Below are 21013 nucleotides of genomic sequence, written 5' to 3' on the forward strand. Positions count from 1 at the left end.
TGGAGCCACACTCAATTTCATCAATTCATCATTGGTCGCTAAGTGGGCTTTGCACCCAGTGGTTTATGGAGGATTTGAGGTTAAGGTGGCAAGAGGAACTTTGTTACCCTGCACTCTCGTGATTTCACAACTAAGAATCACCCTGGGAAACTATATTGTGACAGATAATTTCTTGTCATAGATTTGGATAACACATATATCATCTGGGGCATCCAATATATAGAGACCCTTGATCAATACACACAATTTCAAGAGGATGGAGTTTTCATTTGAGGCGGATGGCAAGAAGGTGCTGCTAACAAGGATGTCAAGTAGAGGGCTAAGGGAAGTCGCAATGAAGAAGATGGAGGCAATTTATAGAGAAAATATGACTCAGGCATGTAACTTTGACAATGCAGAGGTGAGTAAAAACGTGATAGTTAACACTTTACTTGAGGCATCTAGCCTTAACCCCTTACTTAAGGTCTTTGAATGATTGGATGGCTCCTTTGCTGGTTGAGTACTCCAAAAGCACTTTTGCATGACAGTTGATGGATGGCTATAAACAAGATGATAGATACAAAGTGATCGATGATATCATTTACTACGACATTAAAATCTACTTGGTACTTGGCTCCAAACTGAATATGTTGATGTGAGGATTCCTAAATTGCTTGCGGGCAAGCAATTTTCAAGATGGGAGGACTCTAATGTCCCTGTTATTAAATAAAATGAAATAATATGTTGTATTTGGGGTCTTGATCGTTTTATGTATATCCCGAGCCTATCTTTTATTTTTGGTTGTAGGTGTTTGTTGTTGTGTTGACACTAATTGTGCACCTTTGGAGTTTTCCTTCGATGGGGTATTTATGATGGACGTGTAGGATTTTTTGGTATGCAACTTGTATTATTTTATTGCATTGTGAATTCCTGTTGGAGTTCAGCTCTGTTTTCACTATTTTGGAAGTGAAAGATCTTCCCTATTTGGCTATTGCAGTTTCGGTGGGATTCATCCCTAACCCTATTGTGCTCTGCCCTCTTTGTTTCAGATTTGGCAAATCTTATATGCTATCATCATCTGAATATAAAGTTCTTTGTGGCATAATATTTAATTTCTGTATTTTTGTGGCGTTAAACCTCTCTTGCTTCATACTGCTTATACTAAAACAGGAAGAACCATCATAGTAGGCAGAAGGGAAAGCATTAGAGAACCGTGCACCATCCAGGAGAGATTAGTGACCGTACATCATAGTTAGCTAGTTGGGTCCCCACGTATGGCTGAAGGAGCATCAACGTTCCCTTGATATCATTTGCACATTGTATAGTAAGTATATTCACCAATATATGGAAGCAACGTATGACAGTTCGAGGGACTATACAACTGTACAGTGGCACACATAGTACTGTACAACCCTCAAACAATACTATACAACTCTCACAAAGCCAATACAGATAGGTCCATATGGTCCCAACACCTCCAAGTGCCTGCATAGTATCGTACGACCTTAATAGTGGAAGGACACTTAACGCCATTAGATGCTTTGAGTCATCAATCCATCAGTTTGCTAAGGTGATCCCTAGGATAAACTATCATAATCCAAAAAGGTACATTATAGATTATGATCTGCAAGTTGATGCTAAGTGCAAGTCTTGATTTAATGGTTATTTGGATATGAAGGCCGATATTTTGTATTACCGTCTCTGATAATGGGATTATGTTATATATGTGATGATCCGATTTCTTGACTCAAGGAAAGCTTCATGTAATAGTCAATCAGAAATTCTTATTGTTTTCTCTAATTATGACTTTATGATCACGTGTTGCACATTTTGGAGGCTATGGCTCAATCGATTTTCTGTTATTGATATGATCTTTACACTCCTACTTTAAACTTGAAGTCGTCTCTGAATATTGAGTTTGTATTCATGCATTTTTACTTTATAATGAGGTGGGTTGATACCCTCTCTTACGTGGCTGTCTAAAGCTCTTTAGAATGCTCAAGATAAATCGGAATAGAAATATAAAATCTTGTTTAATTCCCTTGCTTTTATATATTTTAATCTCCTTTTAGATATCTCTTTTCAAATCAGAAGTTACATCTTTTCTTTGTTCTTTGTTGCTATTACTTTGGCTGTATTCATTTCTGTTCGGACACCTTTGTGTGCTCCTGCTGGTGTTTGCTTCACCGTTGTAATCCTTTCAGTCCCATAGGCCTCTTTTTGGTCTTTTGTTGGACATTAATATCATTATCTTATCTTATCTTCATTGTAATTGTATCCCTTTAGAGAATAATCATATAAATAAACTTTGACTTATTGAGAATATTTAGTGAATATACTACATCACAGCTCTTGAATTTGCTTTTTGCATATTACACTATTATACCCAGTTCCTTCAAAGGCATATTTCCAAGTCCCATCTCTAGCCCCTTTAGGGTGCGTGCCTACAAATCCAGATGGACATGCGTTTATAGGGCCGCTGATAGATGCTGCAGCTCACCCAGTTGTAGAGGAATGTATATTTGCCATTTAATGTAAAATTAACCTACACATACAAAATACAAATTGAAGCCACAAATTTAGAAATTTAAGAAACATATTTAGGATCAAACTAAATTAGATTATAACTTAAAAAAAAAGCTGAAACTTGAAAAGAAAACCAAAAATGTGTTAGGTGTTGATGTTTGATAGCTTTTGTCAGATAAACATTATATGAGATACAAATATATGAGAGAAATTAATATTATATATTTATATATGATTAATTATGTTATTATATTAATTATTTGATTACCAAATAGACATGTCCCTCCATGTCTATTCACTGCCTATTCTCAATATAAATTTAAGGGATTGTTGCATTTGGAACTCACATATAAAGCAATGCTTAGTACATTTGCAGTGATCCTCCAAAACCAACATTAGGTTACAAAATTATTGAGAAAACTATGTTTTTTTGATAAATTTGCAAAAGTATGGTGTTAGATCTTTTAGTCATTAGGCTCTAAGATGTGTTAGAGAACATTGCAAATGGTATTCTAGAGTTTCAATAAAGTTAGATGCAACTAAGACAAGACAAAACGATTTTTAATTAAAAAGGTAAAGAATTTAGAAAACTTGTGAATCAGATTTTCTTGAAAAGAGCTTCGAATCCGCCTGGAATCCACTCGCAATCAATCTACAAGGCTTCTGAACACAATTTCTCTCCTCCAAAACCCTTCTCACTCACAAACGTCAAAAAATGCAAAATGAAAACAAAATAAGCAATTTGCTGGGTGTCACAGTTTTACTGCTGCTGCCTGAGAGAAATCTGCTAGTTATCACGCGAAGTGGCCAACTTCTCGCCAAGAAGTTCAGGACTTCCTTGCAGGGATTCTCGGTGATAAAACTATGTTATTTCTTGTTTTGAGAAACTTCTCACGAGAAGCAGAGATATCTGCCACTTCTAGGCGAGAATTTGAACTAAGATGTAAAGCAAATTGTAGAGGAAAACAAGATGCCAGGATATTGGTGATAAGCAGTTTTTGTCTTTGGAAGTCTGTAGGAGATATTTCTTGTTTAAAGTTTTTTCTTGTTGGTCTTTCTTAGATGAATCTCTTGTTGTGGTCATGTTCTCTAATTTTTGCAGTCTCTTTTCTGGTTCATTTAACATTGGGTTTCTCTAGGATAGAATTTCTTGTTTGAGATCTGCTGTTCTGTATGTTTGGTATCTTTTTCTTGCTTAATCTACATCAATTACAGCACTTAGGCATCTTATTTCTAGGCACAATTGACTGTTTCCTTGTGCAAATACGAAGAAGAAAATGTACATAGTTGATTGAATTACATTCATTGGAGATAGTGTTTATGTTAGTAATTACTAATCAGCTATTGAATATCTTTTTGATGCTAATTATTGATCATTTGATCAAACCAGAGTTTAAACAATTCTTTTAGTTATATTATAACTGATAGAAACAGGAATCTGGCCACATAAACTGTCAATACTGCATTGTTGAATGATGTTTCTTTTTTGGCAGCTCATGAAACAATTATAAATGCTATTGATGGATGCGGTGGCCTTGGAATCGGACATGGGGCTCCTGAAATTGTTACAGGTGGAAGAGATGGTGAGTTTGTGTTACCTCCATCAGATGGCCACGGACTTGGTAGTGTTAAGCTTAACATTATGTACAAAATTCATCTATTGATATTCATAACTAAATCATGAATTGTTTTAGTAAATTATTTTTCACAGATAATAGAGGCAGGTCTGTCTGAGTTTGATGCTTTTGCTGGTCTGGAAAAGGTTGCGGTATTATAGGTTATGAGTTACACTTTCTGTTGCACATACACCCTGTTTTCCGAACAGAAAATTTCAGAATTCTGGTTGTAAATTAAGTTTAAATGTGACTGAGTGATGTCTATGTTCTGATAATTGCAAAATTATGGAACCATGAGTATTCTAGAGTAATTTAATGAGGTGTCTATTTCTCTATTCAAAACTTCCTCCTTGGAACAAACATATATTTAGCGCTAATGTATAGTAGCTTCAGTCAGATTATTCTAATTGATGAAATCAAATGCTCAATTGGCCTATCGACCTTAAGCATTTGATATCGATCACTCACAAGATGGTAATCTGATTATTTGCTTTAATTATGTTAATCATAAATTAATTAAGCATGATTATAAATTAATCATCATGTGTGTGTGTGTGTGTGTATAAATGATCATAGTTAATAATATTAATCTAATTAAGATTGATATTAATTACATATAACATGGCAAACTTAATTGATCTCATTACTAAATGATTGCTGTATATTATAGTATGAAACAGCATCATTAAACTGGCCGAACAGAACATGTCTCAGGTAGAGACACGTCATGGAACATGTAAGCGTACAGAAGACATAAGTGCAAAAACCAAGTATCCTTACAATGATTCATACTATCTCAAATAGCATTATTAATAAAGAGATTGGGTTTCCATAAGAGATCGATACCAGCAGATTGATCTAAGCAATAAGAACATATTCAGATTGAGAGTAATCTTATTAAGATTAAACAATACATTTCTATCCATTAAGATCATATTACATCAGCCTAATTATAGATTTATAGGAAATCAATGTTGAGATTAGATCTCTTAGATTTATATCTGCACTAATATTAGAACTGATTGATATTAAATTGTGATTGGTATATAACAATCATCTTTGTGATATTGTGAAGAATTATACCATCAACATTGAAGATACATACATAGATCTGAGATTAAAATAAAATTCCTTCTATATAAAAATCCGATCAATCTTTAACCTTTAGGTATAATGACTTTATGTTGGAAAGATACTTCGATTTTGAAAATATATAATTTAACTTTGCTTTATCTAGATTTTAATAGTTTGACTGAATATTTGGATTTATATATATATTTTTAATGCTAAATATGTTAACTATGTTTTGTAATGTCCCCCTTATGGCTTTTCTAGAATTCTGAGGGAACTTCAACTTTCTGGGAGAGCGACAACTTTATTGGTCTGGAGTTCATTACTGGGATTGAATTTTGGGGATTTTGTTGAGTCCATTGTTGCTTTTTAGGAGCAGCTATGGCATGTTAGGTACATGTCAAACTATTTGGAGGAAAATTCAAAATTGTATTTTTAAGAAGTTGGATATCCAGTGATGTAATTGTTCATGTGAGTTTTGTGACCACTCCAACCTGCATAATAAAATATCGAGTATTCTATCCTCTCTTGAATGAGGAAACTTCATATGGTAAAGAATGTGGCATTGTGTGATCAAATACATTGTGAACTAGTGACTTTGTGTTAGATATGACTTCATCTAATGATGTGATGTGCTGGTAATTATGCAGGGACTTATGCTATTCTTCCAGATTTATCAACTTACTTTCTTCTAACTGACTGGAACTTGGAAATCAAAATGACTTAAACATCAAATAAAAGATAAAAGGGTGAAGGGTTAGGAAATCTAAGTTTAATCTAAGGACAATGATATTAATAGATGTTGCCTAGTGGATTGAATTCCTTTAACCAAGCTTTGCTTCACCAACTGAGATAACTACATAGAGATAACCAAATATCCTACAGGCCTTAAAAGCTTGCAACTATTCCAACTGCATGTGCAATATCATTTCTACTGTGTACTACATATTGCAACTTGCCAATCATTGATCTTTATTATGTCTCATTCAATTCAACAGTGTTGTCTTCCTTAGATAATATGTATCCAGTGACCATAGGGGTTCCAACTGGCTTTGATTCATCTATACCAAATGTCTTCAATATCTCCTTTATCTACTTAGATTGGGTCACATATATACCACATTTTGTTTATGAACTTGTAAACCAATGAAAAATTTAATCTCACCAAACATAGACATCTCAAATTCTTTTGTCATCCGATCAACAAATGATTTGCACAACAAATCATTACCACCAAATATTATATCATCAACAAATATCCCAGCTATTAGGACCTTATATTCAGCTTCATTTCTCAAGTACAAGTTACTATTATCACTTGTTCTAACAAATCCAATCTTGGTCAAATATGAATGTAATCTTTCATACCATGCTCTTGGTGCTTGCTTCAATCTATACAGTTCTTTGTTCAATTTACATACTAGGTGCCTCTAATTTCCTCAAGTCCTTTAGGTTGTTCAACATAGACCTCTTCTTCCAGTATTCCATTTAGAAATGTGGGCTTAACATCCATTTGATAAACTTTGAATCTCTTGTAAGTTACATAAGCCAAAAGTGTTCTGACTCCTTCCAATCTAGCTATAGGTGCAAAGGTCTCTCCGTAATCAATTCCTTCTTCTTGGGTATAACCTTTACAAACAAGTCCGACTTTGTTCCTCACAACTTACCCTTTTTCATTCAATTTGTTCTTGAATATCCACTTGGTTCCAATCACGTTTCTGTCTGAGTCTCGATACCAATGTCCATGTATGGCTCTTTTTAATTTGATCTATTTCCTCATTCATAGTATTGATCCAATTATCATTATCAAGTGCAACTTTGGCTCAGATTGAGCAATCAAACACGTATTGCCCTTCACCTTACTTCTTGTCATGATTCCAACACTCTTATCTCCAATTATATGATCTTGTGAATGATTCCTTCTCACATGCTTTGCTAGGACAGGTTCAACTCTGTGATCTCCAGCATTAGCATTTCTCAGTTGGGGCTCAACATTCTGCTCGGGTTGTTCTATCTGTGGCTTAGGTAATGCAAATTGTTGCTTGGTAGCTCTCTATTGCAATGACTTAGTTTGGTGCTCAGGTACAGTAGCAGATGTAACATCATAGACATACACAAACTAGTTGTAATCTTCAGTTTTTTCTTGCTTTCTCTCCTCATCATTCTTAGCTAGAGACTTATCAATTCTAAAATTTGCACTTTCAATCATTGTGTCAGTCTTTTTGTTCAAACATTCATAAGCCTTGCTCCTAGATCACTTAGCATTCTCAATCTTAAGCACACTATTATCAAAGTTAACTCCAATGCAATTGATCTGTCGACCAAACCATCAAGAGTAAGATCATTACTTGACATAGCATTGAATTCCTAAATAGAAGACACTCTTATAACATAAATAGGTAATAATGTTCTTAGAACCTTACAACTTCTTCATTGCTGATGATTTGTCCAACAACTTTGATGGCACTCACAGCTTCTTTGATTCGATTAACATATTGAGCAATGTTTTTTCCTTCTTTCATCCTCATCACATCATATTTTCCTATTAGACTTTCTACTTTGGCTCTCAACTTGTCTCACATCTTGTTTGCAATAGCATAATTTTTGACATCATCAAACTTAAGATCATTCACTATAGAAGCAATCTCAATCATCATGCTATTGTGTTCTTTCTTTTGGTTCATTTCCTCAACTGTCATAGGAGGGTTAGGAGGGGAGTACTAGTTGTCTAGATAGTATAAAACATTGTCTCTAATCCTTGATAGATGCAGCCTCATCCTACTTTGCCACGAAAATAAGTTCGTATTCAACTTTGATACCTCTCTCTTATACATCTTCGGATCTTTAGCTTAAGTCCCTTCAAACTTTTCCTTCAAGCACTCAAATTTGATACCAATTGTCAGATGATTGGGGGGGGGGGGGGGGGGAATCAGTTATAACTAGTTATCCTACAAGTCTTAAAAACACCTTTTCACAAATTCAAACACTTTAATCTTTCATATCATAAGCTTGATAACTAGATCTAACATCAAAATCTAAACTAATATAAACTCTGCATTAAACTATCAACTTAATATACCAAGTATTAGAGTAATCTTCCAACTTATACCGAGTTGCAGTAATAAACAATAAACATGAAATAAACTTGCAACATAATAAGCATCCACGCAATCTGACAAAGTATTTAAAGTGGAAACCTTGTAAAGGGAAAAACCACCCGGGAGCTGATAGCCCAAAATTTTCTCTTTTAAAGTGAGCTCTGTTAAGAGTCAACCTCGTTAAAGGTTACATACACATTGTTTGAGGATTTTCACCAAATATCATCTAGACCTTGTTCATTCCTTGAAACATCTAAAGAACGACTTGCTCTAAAGGACTTACAAAACATTCGACAAAATGTCACCATATAGGATTTCAAAAGTCTATTAGGTCCACTTGGTGAAGAGATTTTCTGCTTCAATGATTAAAGAGTAATTAGGTTTGAACACTACCTTGCTTGTTTAGATCTCTATGTTGCTCAATCTCTTTCCTCTTTCAACTTTTGATCCCTTTCCGGTCGATGCACACACTTCACACATCAACTTGGCACTTCCCTTGCTTGATCTTCACAATGCAGTTCTGCTTGATTCTCCTTTACTTCTTCAACTTCTTCAGCATGATCAACAACAATATAATCAGCATAATCAACAACATTAAATCACAATGTTCATCCTTTAAATAGAAAACTTTCTCCGTTCCTCTAGAATATTCCAGGTTTTGCTACTTAATCACAACCATCAGATCTTCATCAAGTTCATATTAATTAAATCTAGACGCTCGGAAAATATACTTCCATGTTGAACTTTGTGCTTCATTTCCAATTGTTAAATCTCCTTCATCAGATCTTCTTTGAATTTCTCCAACCGTTGATCTCATAACAAACTTTCACCTAATCTTCGAAACTTCTCGAACAATCTTTTTTTCATCAAATGTTGACCTCTGTTTAAATTGTTTCTTAAACTATTCTTCCTTTTCATGTTGGGTTAACATTACATCTTGCTTGGTCAACACTAGACTCAGTTAAAACTGAAATTGCTCGGTTGATAGTACACATCCTTCATTTCTTTATCAAGTGTTCAGTGACAATTGTAGTAGCTTGGTTAATACTATGGTTCTTCATCAACCGACTAAACTGTCTTGCTTATACATGATCTCGACACTTAATCAAATCATGCAAAACAATCAAACCAACATTATAGTGTTAGGGTCTAACTCATTCAAGTGCCCATTGAATACTATACACTTATCAACCCTTGCATCATCATACTTTCCTCAAATCCTCTTCATCAAGCAAATGATATGACACTCTATTGAATTAGCACAATGTCTAACCAACTCAGGCTTGACATGAATGGCAACATAATTGATATGATTCTTTCACATAAATTAACAACATTATCAATTGGGGCTAACAGATCCACCATATCTTCAACGAGAATTATATATAAGCTTCAATTTAGTGTTGGCAACAATTTCTTGTTTCCTCTTACTCTACTCTAACTCATCCTTTACAAATTAGAAGGCCCAACCTTTTATAGACCTCTTAGTTATAATGATGGGCTTAAATTAATATGCATCAGCAATTGATGTAATTCTATGAAAACCCTAATTAGTTTTTTTTTTACAACAACTTACAATCATTTAATGTCATCCAATGAGAGAATGACATGGCTTTTAGTTCCATATAATTTCAAGAATGAACCAATGAGAAAATTCATTGTGATAATACATTAAATGCTCTCCACATGTCAAGTTGGAATCATTTGATTAGTTGAAGATGAATGGGCACCGCCTAAATATGCTTATCTTGTTATCTTTGTTTCAACTCCATTTCGTTATCTTCATCATTATATGCATCTCTAGCAACAATATCTCTTGATACTCAACATTTTCAAGCGTTTCAATTGACTGTGATGGCCTATATTCCCAAATTGCTTCATCTTTATGAATTTTCTCCATCCTCTCCATTTTGGAAATCTTCTTCTTGAATTGTTCTTGAAATTTTTTAGTCTTGATATCTTGCCTCAATCCTTCTTTATGTCTTGAACTTTTTGTCTTTCATGTTGTCGGATCCTTATAATTGATCTTGGATTTCCAAAGGAAATTTAGGATTGTGGTAGTCTTCTCCATTTGTAGACTTGTTCATTTTCCCTGCACAGCTTGTTCTTTGAATTCCATCTTGAAGTGAGTCTTGAAACCCCCATGTAATTGTTGACTTGAATCTTGGTATCGATAATTCCCATCCAATTTGTTAACATTTTTCTTGAATCCTTCATATCGTTGAAGCTGTGATATCTTCCGTTCTCCATCTCTCCTTCAAGCCTTGCCCTTAAACTCGCCTTTTTTAGTGCATTCACCTAAATATTGCCTTTTTTAGTGCAAAAACACAAGTTTATGAAGTAAAATTGCAAAAATACTTTCATGACATTAAGAACATGGTGTTAACTTCCTTCAATTTCTGATTTTCCTTTGATAATGCTTTAATGCATACTTTCAGAAAATGCATACCCTTGATTGAATTTATACTATTTTAATCGTCAGTCCATCCTTATGCATGATTGAATTCTCTTCTTGCTGGGTTATTAAATTTCGTAACGCTTTGATGTGATTTCAGCTTTGATATCTGGAAATTCATCTTTTAATTCTACTGTTGAATTTGCCTTTCTATTCTGGAGACCTGTTTTTGATTTACCCTTGAATTGATTTAATTCTTGCTATTGATAAATTTGCACCCGATCTGATTAGAATTCACTATTTATGTGATGATAATTCATCTTTCTTGGTCTGCAAATTCGCTTTTGCACATGCTTGGACTCTCTTGGATCTGATTTTTAGTTTTCCAGGGTCTGCAAGTAATTTGCATTTATTCCCTCTGCTTTTGTCTTTATTGCCCTTTAAAGTCTTTAAAATGTAATCTGATTCTTATTTGCCCGGTGCCTCATACCTGGAAATCATACTTTTCTGCTCTTAAATCACACTTTTCTGGCTTAGTCCACCTTTGAATTCATGTTTGATATGATGTTCTTAAATCATTATATATAAGCAATCATACCGAAATGTGTTTTACCTCCTCAAAGACTTGCATTAAACTTAATAGGGCGACCCTCATCATTTTAAATTTTGCTTTTTTCCATCTTCTAGGTCGGTCAACATATCTTGAAAAGATATGTTGTTTGAGAAGATATAAATACAAACTTGAATTCTGTACTTGAAAAGCTGTCTGTGCCTTGTAGTACGAATGTTGTCAGCCATTGTTTAAAACAAAATATCATTCATTAAGTTTGAACATGTTATGAATGTATAAGAGCTTGGTTAGGTCAGATTGAATTCATGAATATTCTTCTATATCATTGTGTTTTGGAAGTAATTGGAATTTGCATAAAAAGAACTACTCCAAAACTCTACAGACAGGTGTTTTGTGGAGCTTAGATGGCTGAGACATGCTCAAAACCCTTTTTTGTAGGATTCTGGGTAGTTTTACCATACCCATTCTAGAATCTCAACCCAGGCATGGACTAAGCTAATTGCTAGTGTTACTATTTTAGTTTTGTTGGTGGATGCAGTCTTGATAGTTGATATAGTCCATTGCTTTTAATTTTAACAGTGATAAGTTATGAAGTTAAATTAAATATTTAACTTTTATTGTTTTAATTTATTTGGTGAAGGGACTATATCGGTGCCCCAAATAATAAAGTGTAAGTATTTAATGAAGGGTGCCTTATTGGACTGAGCACCACTTTAAGGAAGACAAATATTTAAAATTAAATTAAAAAGCCTCCTTAGCTGGGCATGGCTTTTTGAGCACCTATAAAGACAAATTTGAAAGCTCAATTTTGTATGCTTTGTTTTGGATATTTGGATACTTCTCTTGCTAGTTGAAATTGCTCATCTAGTGGCTTTGTGAGGAGGAAAACCCTTGCAAGCAGCATCTTCGACGTTGATGAAAACCCATTTTGGAAAATTAGCTGGTGTTTTCATGCCTTGGGACAAGAGACGCCTAGGGGACATTGACATGGACATCGAAAGAAAATTGGACATTGACTCTCAAACTAACATAAATTTGGAATGTAATTTTTGCTAATTCTTATATATCAAGGAACAATTATGTATAAGTGCATGCTTTGTCCATGTTTTCATATGAATATTTTGAATTTTTTTACAATATTTTAATTTTCCCTATGGTTACATTAATATATAGCTGTCCCCTATTCGTCCCCGAAATTGGCTCAAAAAATTGTCATCACGAAAACTCATCCTCCTTTCCCTTGTCATACCTGTCCTGGAAACTGGGGGTAACTCTAGAGATAGTTGATTTGGTAAATTTGTTGAGAGCAGAATGGAGGAGTTTGAGCAGTCATTGAGCAGATTTCTCCTGCCTAAGGCTTGCTATACCATTCCTAGTTAGTCCTAAACAAATAACTAAATTGGGAGATATTGTTGAGAACAGATTGGAGGAGTTTGAGAAGTCATTAAGAAGATTTCACCTCTCTGAGGCTTGCCATACCATTCCTATCCAGTCCTCAACTTGTTGGAAGCGTCATTGTAATAACCCTAACCAGTTATAACCTTAACAAACACCAAATTCTATTATAATTTAGTTGTTTGACATTTCATCAAACACTTTGTAAGCAAGCTCTGATACCATTGTAATAACCCCAATTGGTTATAACTTTGTCAAACATCAAATTCTTTTATAATTAAATTGTTTGACATTTCGTCAAACACTTTGCAAGCAAGCTCTGATACTGCTGTAATAACCCGACTGGTTTTCAAACAATCTGTACTGAAGAAATGATTTCTTTTTTTCATTCTTGAGGTTTTGCAATTTTGATACAACAATATAGCAGCAAACTAGAAGATTTTGCAATAATAATTTCAACTCAAATATTTAGATATTACATAAGGAATATACAGCTGAAAAAATTTCAGATTTTAGTATCAACTTAGATACTGAGTATTTTCACAAATTCGAACAACCCAGTTGATAAAATATACCCATTATCTAAAACAACAATACCCCGAAAAATTAGAAGTTACAATCCATGAACTTACAGGTAAGACATGCCTTGAAACCCTCTTTAATGAAGACTAGCAGCAACAAAGAATTCTCCAACAAACAAATGCATCTGTAGATTTGGAAAATGCTGGTTCCAAAGTGCAGATAGAAAATAACACCCAGCAACAAATATAAATTGGCGCTCGACCAACTCCAAATTATCCATCACAAAATTTGATATAACAATTCCTGTGAATCCCTTCACAAATTCTAGAACAACCTCCAACAGCAAGAAAAATTAAACTTCTCCTTAGCAACAATTAATACAGTAGGAGAAATGACAAATCGTATACCTCAACACAATTTGCATTGCAATCTCAGAATTGAATTTACAAATACTTCAGCTGTAAATCCCAAACCCTTATACTTCAGCAAGGGCAGAAAATTTTAGAAGTGTCACAAAGACAACAAAGAAAGATAAGATAATGAAATAATTGGATGCTTTTCTTATCAAATGTCCTCATATTTATAATCTCCAAATGACACCAATTTCCCAAAAGAACTCCACTTAAGAAGCTTTCTCTACACAACATTAAAATATAATAAAGTGCCATTAATATAATTTATTAATTGCTTTTGGCTCCAAAAATGACTTTTTCCACCATAACTTAATGTTTTGACATGCAAGGCCATTGTTTCTTGTTCCCACGATTTAAAACTTTTCATCCTAGTTCAACTGAGCTATGATACTAAGGTGTGTTAATTCTGTAATTTCGATCTCATATTGATCTGATTTTATAGATCGTACTGATCATGTAATGCATGTATATCCTCATTTGGATTTGCCTCTTTAATATGTCTAAGATTGTTAACCTTATTGGCGACCTTCCTAGGAGCATTTATTAATGTTCCTTTGCATGATTGTTGTTAGTATATTTACTAACAAATTATGTTAACTAGGAGACACCAATCTTAGAGTATAATAACTAAGTTACATATAAGGGCCGACCTAGGAAGAGACATGTCCTTTCTAAGAACATACCTCTTGGGTGCATTATAAATATAAGGTTAGAATGAGGTTAGAGAACACACAATACAAAATAAAGTTTGCTTCTCTACATTACTGCCTTATATGTATTATTGCAGAGTAAGAACATTTCCAGAATTGAGATTATACCATTTAAGACACTTCATATAAGTTTGATATAGAAGATCGTCTTCTGCAAGCAATTAAGAAGGTATTATTTCAGTTTGATTTATAGCAGAACTTGCAGAAACTTTACATGGTGTCAGAGCTTTGGTAGTCAAACCTAGGCTCTACAAATTGACAATTAGATTTAAATATCTAGCAACATCCTTCTACATTCAATGGCTAGCAGAATCAGACCCAAAGATAGGTTTCATGGAAAGCAACACGACGTTGCTTGGAAGTTCAAAATTATGATGGTTCTTGAAGACAATGATGTGAAATAGTTTGTTGATAAAGAATTCAAGCAACCTAATGCTTATCCCTATAGAACTGTCTGGAGTAAAGGAAACAAGAAAGCCATGCAAATCATATTAGATGGAGTAAAAAATGATATAGTACCTATGCTCATGAAACATCAAACAACATTTCATATGATGAATGCATTACTAAATGCATATGAGGTTAACAATACGACTAGCAACCTTGCACTAAAAAGACAACTGAATCATATACAGATAAAGAAGGGAGAATCTATGAATTCATACTTCCTAAGGGTGGCTAGTCTAAGAGATGAACTTGCAAGCATAGGGACCATAATTGAAGACAAAGAGTTAACACTTATGGCTATAGATGGGTTATCGGATTTGTGGCAAACATTCTCACAAGGAGTAAGTGCTAGAGACAATCTTCCAGAGTTCAATAGACTTAAAGGAGATTGCATTCAAGAAGAATTTAGGAAACTTAAGAAAGGAGGAAAATTGCAAACTGAAGATGAAGAACTTCATGTTCTCAACACAAATTCCTATAAAAGTAAGAAGAAGCACTTCAAGAAGATGAAGGGTAATCAAAGAAATGATAAACCTAAGAAAGATTTATTCAAAATAAAATGCTTCAAATGTGAAAAGTTTGGACACTATAGATTTAATTGCCCTGAGAATACAAAGCAGCAAGTAAACTGTACAAACGTTACCAAGAAAGAAGAAATCTATGATCCTGAGAATTTTGTATTGCATTTTGCACTATCAAATGAAGTATCAAGCAAAGCATGGGTAATTGATAGTGGATCATCTCAACACATTATAGGATACAAAGAAGTACTAGATTCTATATTAGAGGAAGTTGATGGCGAAGTTATCAATGGTGATAATTCCTCTCATTCAGTTAAAGGGATTGGGAATTGCACCTTGAAACTGAAGTCAAGTATTTCTCTACATCTCAAAAGAGTACTCTGTGTACCAGGAGTTAAAAGGAATCTAATCTCTGTTACAACACTTGAAGATGATGGACATAATGTTGCATTCATGGACGGTAAAGTAATGACCTGGTCTAAGAACACTTCATTTAAGAAATCAAAGTTGATTGGTTATAGAAAGGGATTCTTGTATGAATTAAATACATAACCTAGTCAACCTATTAAGCCTTAATTCATGAAGCTGCTAATATAAACGAAATATGGAACAAAAGGTTAGGACATCTAAATTTAAAAGCTTTATTAACTACGAAGAAGATGGTTACTAGTTTACCTAAGTTGAATAAAGATCATTCAAGCAAATGCAAAGGATGCACCTTGGGTAAGAACACCAAAAGTCCATTTCATGATAGCATTAGAAAAACTAACAGTGTTTTCAAATCAATCCACTCAGATTTACGTGGACCTATGTTTGTTCCTTCTCTTGGAGGATTTTGGTACTATATACTTTTTATAGATGACTTCTCTAGGAAAACTTGGATTTACTTCTTAAAATGTAAAGAATCAAAAGAAATCCTTAAGAGATTAAAGAATTCAAAACCTTAATTGAAAACTTATCAGGACACAAAATTAAAACTCAGCACTGGTAATGGAGGGGAATATACTTTAGATTTGTTTAAAGAGTTTTGTTAAGAAGTAGGAATTAAGAGGGAGTTTACTGTTCCTTATAACCCACAACAAAACAGGGTAGCAGAAAGGAAGAATAGAACAATTATAGAAGCAACAAGAGCTATGATATTTGATTAAAATTTAGAATATTATCTTTGGGCAGAAGCCTCTTGTACTGTTGTCTATATTCAAAACAGAAGTCTTCACTCCTATCTTAGAGATAAAACTCTTGAAGAAGTCTTTACTAAGGTTAAACCTAATATAACTCATCTTAGGAATATTGGGTGCCCAATATATATACATGTTCCAAAAGAAAAGAGAACTAAGTTAGAACCCTTTGGGAGGAAAAGTATTTTTGTTGGGTATAGTGAAACATCTAAAGCATATAGGATTTTCATACTTGGTCAGAAAAACATTGAACTTAGTAGGGATGTAAAATTTGAAGAAGATTTAGCATTCAAAAGAGTCCTAAGTTCTAAAGATCCCTCTCCCTTACCTAGTTCTAAAGAAAATATTGAATCTGAGTTTTAGAGGGAGAACATTGAAGAAATTGAAGATGAAATTCAAAATCTTAATCTTGAAGAAACTCAAAATCCAAACAAAAGACCACTTTGGGCTATTAAGATAGTAGAGGAAGCACAAGACTTCGCTACACCATCTGAAACCTTCAGAGAGCAAAAGACTCAAAAGCTTTTCTAGTTATGAAACAAACATGAGTGATTTATCTAAATCAGAACCAACCAATGTTTCAGATGCTATTAAACATACAACTTGGAAGGATGCTGTGACAGAAGAATACTAATCCATTATTAAGAATGATGTTTGGGAAATTGTTTCAAGTCCTGAAGGTAAATTCGTTGTTTCTTCTAAGTGGATATTTAAAATAAAGCATGCTGCTGACGGTAGCATTGAAAAATATAAAGCTAGATTCGTAGCCAGGAGATTCTCTCAGAAAGAGGGAATTGATTATGAAGAAACCTTTGCTCCTGTTGCCAGATACACCTATGTAAGAGTAACCCTAGCTATTGCAGCATTGAAGGGATGGAAAGTACATTAGATGGATGTAAAAACAACATTTCTGAATGGAAAGATTACATACGAGGTATATTTGGAACAACTTGAAGGATTTGAAACTCATAACCCTAAAGTTTTTGTTTGCAGGCTCAAGAAAGCTCTCTATGGGCTTAAACAGAATCTAAGAGCATGGTATGAAAGAATTGATAAGTATATCACCAATTTGGGATTCTCAAAGAATGAAGCTGATCCAAATCTCTATTACAAAAAGGATAAAGATGATATGATAATTTTGATACTATATGTTGATGATTTACTAATAACAGGTGATGACCATCTTATAGATCAATGCAAGAAAAATCTAATTAGAGAATTTGAAATGAAAGATTTAGGGCTCCTTCATTACTTCCTAGGACTGAAAGTATGGTAGAACTCTGATAGCATTATACTTAATCAAGGAAAGTATACTCTAGACATCTTGGACTAACCTACACAAACTTAAGGAATCAGCAATAGAATCACCCTTCGCAGATTCTACTCTCTACGGATAGATGATGGGTCCCTTATGTACTTGATAAATACAAGACCTGATATTTACCTGATATTTGCTATGTTGTTAATGCTTTAAGTTAGTTTATGTGTGAGCTAAAGGAGATTCGCTAAGTTGTAGTCAAACACATCATGACATACTTACAAGGAACTCTTAATCTTGGGCTCAAGTATGAGAAAGTTGACTTGGACTTACATGGGTACACAAACTTAGGTTGGGCTTGAAGTGTTACTGATAGAAAAAGCACTTCATGATGTTGTTTTAGTTTAGGCTCAGTGATGATATTTTGGATATGTAGAAAGCAAGCATCATTAGCGTAGAGTTCCATAGAAGTTGAATACATTGCTGCAACAATGGCCTCTCGGGAAGTAGATTGGCTTAGAAAGTTACTTGTGGGAGTATTTGGTCAACCCATGAATCCTAATATTATTCATTGTGATAATTAGAGTTCCATCAAACTTTTTGTGAATCTAGTTTTTCATGACAGGTCCAAGCATATTGAAATTCTTTACCATTACGGAAGAGATATGGTAGATAGGAATATTGTAAAGTTATAATACATTTGCACTGCAGATCAGACAATAGATATTCTTACCAAACCTCTCTCTCAAGTGAAGATAGATCACTTCAGGAAAAGACTTGGTATGGTTGAATTGTAATACATTTGTATTCTTTAATTATTAAAAATTTTGAATTAAAATTATTATTGTCAGGCTATTGACTGTTATGGGCTTCACTATTTGTATTCATTATTTAATAGGTGACGATCTTTGAGATAATGAACACTTGTATAAAAGATATTATGAGAGATGACAATCTCTTAGATAATGTGCTGAACAGTAGAGAACTACTGTCAGATCTAGATGAGTTCAAGATCATGTTGTGATGTAGACATTTCTACGTCTATGAGTCACAACCTGGATAAAGGAATAATTTAATCATTCTCCGGATTTTATCGTGTGTTTTGGTAGATCTTAACTTAGGATCATGTTGTGATATAGGAGTACGAATACCTATGAGTCACAACTTGGATAAAAGAAGAATTCAATCATTCTCCATGTTTTATCTTGTATATTGCATTCCATGCAATACTGTTATCACAAGTATAAGTGATAAAGTCATATCATAGGTATAGTAGTATGGCATAGTATCATGTGTTCAATGATATGACATGCTTAGAAGATTTAGATAGATATAGAGTATCAATCTATGCTTATTCATCTTAATTGATGATGCTAGATATGTTATCTCTCAGTATGAATATCAAGTTAAGAGGGAGTGTTAATTCTATAACTTCGATCTCTTACTGATCTGATTTTATAGATCGTACTGATCACGTAATGCATGCATATCCTCATTTGGATTTGCCTCTTTAATATGTCTTAGATTGTTAACCTTATCAGCGACCTTCCTAAGAGCATTTATTAATGTTTCTTTGCCTGATTGTTGTTAGTATATTTACTAACAAATTATGTTAACTAGGAGACGCTGACCTAGAAAGAGACATGTCCTTTCTAAGGACATGCCTCTTGGGTGCATTATAAATATAAGGTTAGAATGAGGTTAGAGAACGCAATACAAAATAAAGTCCGCTTTTCTACATTATTGCCTTATACGAATTATTGCAGAGTAAGAACATTTCTAGAATTGAGATTATACCATTGAAGACACTTCGTATAAGTCTGATATAGAAGATCGTCTTCTGCATGCAGCTAAGAAGATATTATTTCAGTCTGATTTATAATAGAATTTGCAAAAACTTTACAAGGCGACCGACCAACTATACCAACAAAAATAGCAACCTCAGCGTATTTAGATGAATAATAATAAGAATTCACCCATCTTGCAAAAACAACTGAAAAAGCATCAGAATCAAAATCTGACAACACCAAAGTGATCCTGATGATGAAAGATGATGAATGAACCTGACGGGTGTGACTTACTATAAATAGCCGCTCCCTCCAAGATTCTTGGAGCTCAAATTGGAAGCCTGAAATAAAAACTGAGAGCATTACCCAACTCCTCTAACTCAACTGAGCTCATCAGAACCTACAAATTGACTTACTATAAATAACAAGTCTCTAAAACGGAGCCAAAACACACCATAGGCTGCTGAAAGCCTATAATCACACAACTGAGAGCCTCAAATCGTACTGTCAGCTCACGAGGGTCACGATGGTGAACTGACCTGGCCAACTGTAGTAACCTACTTAAAATGGGGACTTTACAGTCATGAGGGTTGAGGATGGATGGATTTGGGGTTTGAAGTGCTTATATGCAGTTTTGTGGCATCTATTCTCTTGCTACATGTTCTTTCATCAGTTTGTCCTTGGTGGTGGTTATAAATAGTGGCGTCTAGAGCTATTGGGCATCATTTTTCAGTCTTTTCTCTCATTGCTCAATATCCTATGTAATCAGAAAATGGCTACGTTAAATATTTGATTGTAATGAGATTTAATCAGTAGGGTATCTCTAGTTTTGCTACTGTATTGTGCTTCCAGGTTATAGCTGGTTGTGGGTATTTTGAGATATTGTATTTGCAAGTTATTTTCTTTTTTATTTGCTGCAATAAATCTCTCTATATATTGCTATATACTTCTATACTTCTGTCTTCTTCTACAAGACACATCAAATGTAATGTCCCCTTTTAGCTTACCATGGTTTGTGGTTTTGGTTAGCCTATCATTGGCCCTCGTATGTGAAGTCAGATGGTTAGAGGATCCTAATTGGTAGAACAAGAGGTTCTTTCCCTTCTGGAGATCAAGAGTGTTTAGGATTGCTCTTTGTTTGGGTCTGTTTGGTACTCTTACTATCTATGCATTGTTGTATGTATTAGAAATGAAGACTTTTAAAAAGTTTTAAACTTCAAAACACTTGAAAAATTTTTGCATTGCAAAAAGTTCAAAAAGGGGCAATTGACAAAATGTTTAGAGATTGAGCCAGTAGGTCTCATCACAATGGTTTCCGGCCATCCTATTGAGGGAGGGGGTGTTGGAAATAAAAAGGGATGAAGTGCTTAGCATGTTCAAGGATGCAATCTTCTTCCTTAATATGTTAAGAAAGATTTATCTTTCTATCATTTTATGGACATTCATCCAAGGCTATGCAGTATGATTGGTTCAGTAAAGAAACAATATCACATGATAACTCACGACCTACTTGCAAGAAGAGTTGG

General features: G+C 34.1%; 1 protein-coding gene across 8 annotated transcripts in view; it reads left to right on the forward strand.

Moving 5' to 3' along the window:
• The window catches only part of LOC149558420 (dynein axonemal assembly factor 10-like), a 200982-nt gene that overhangs the window by 72958 nt on the left and 107011 nt on the right, over window positions 1-21013 (forward strand). For all 8 annotated transcript variants that reach the window (XM_089832665.1, XM_089832664.1, XM_089832668.1 and 5 more), the window contains one exon: window positions 3999-4088. In XM_089832665.1, coding sequence (XP_089688791.1) covers window positions 3999-4088 — 90 coding nt within the window. The remainder of the gene's footprint in view (window positions 1-3998; window positions 4089-21013) is intronic.

The sequence above is a fragment of the Cupressus sempervirens genome, chromosome 5 (assembly GCF_028749045.1).
Source record: "Cupressus sempervirens isolate cs-2001-9-10 chromosome 5, ASM2874904v1, whole genome shotgun sequence".
In the NCBI taxonomy this organism is placed as follows: domain Eukaryota; kingdom Viridiplantae; phylum Streptophyta; class Pinopsida; order Cupressales; family Cupressaceae; genus Cupressus; species Cupressus sempervirens.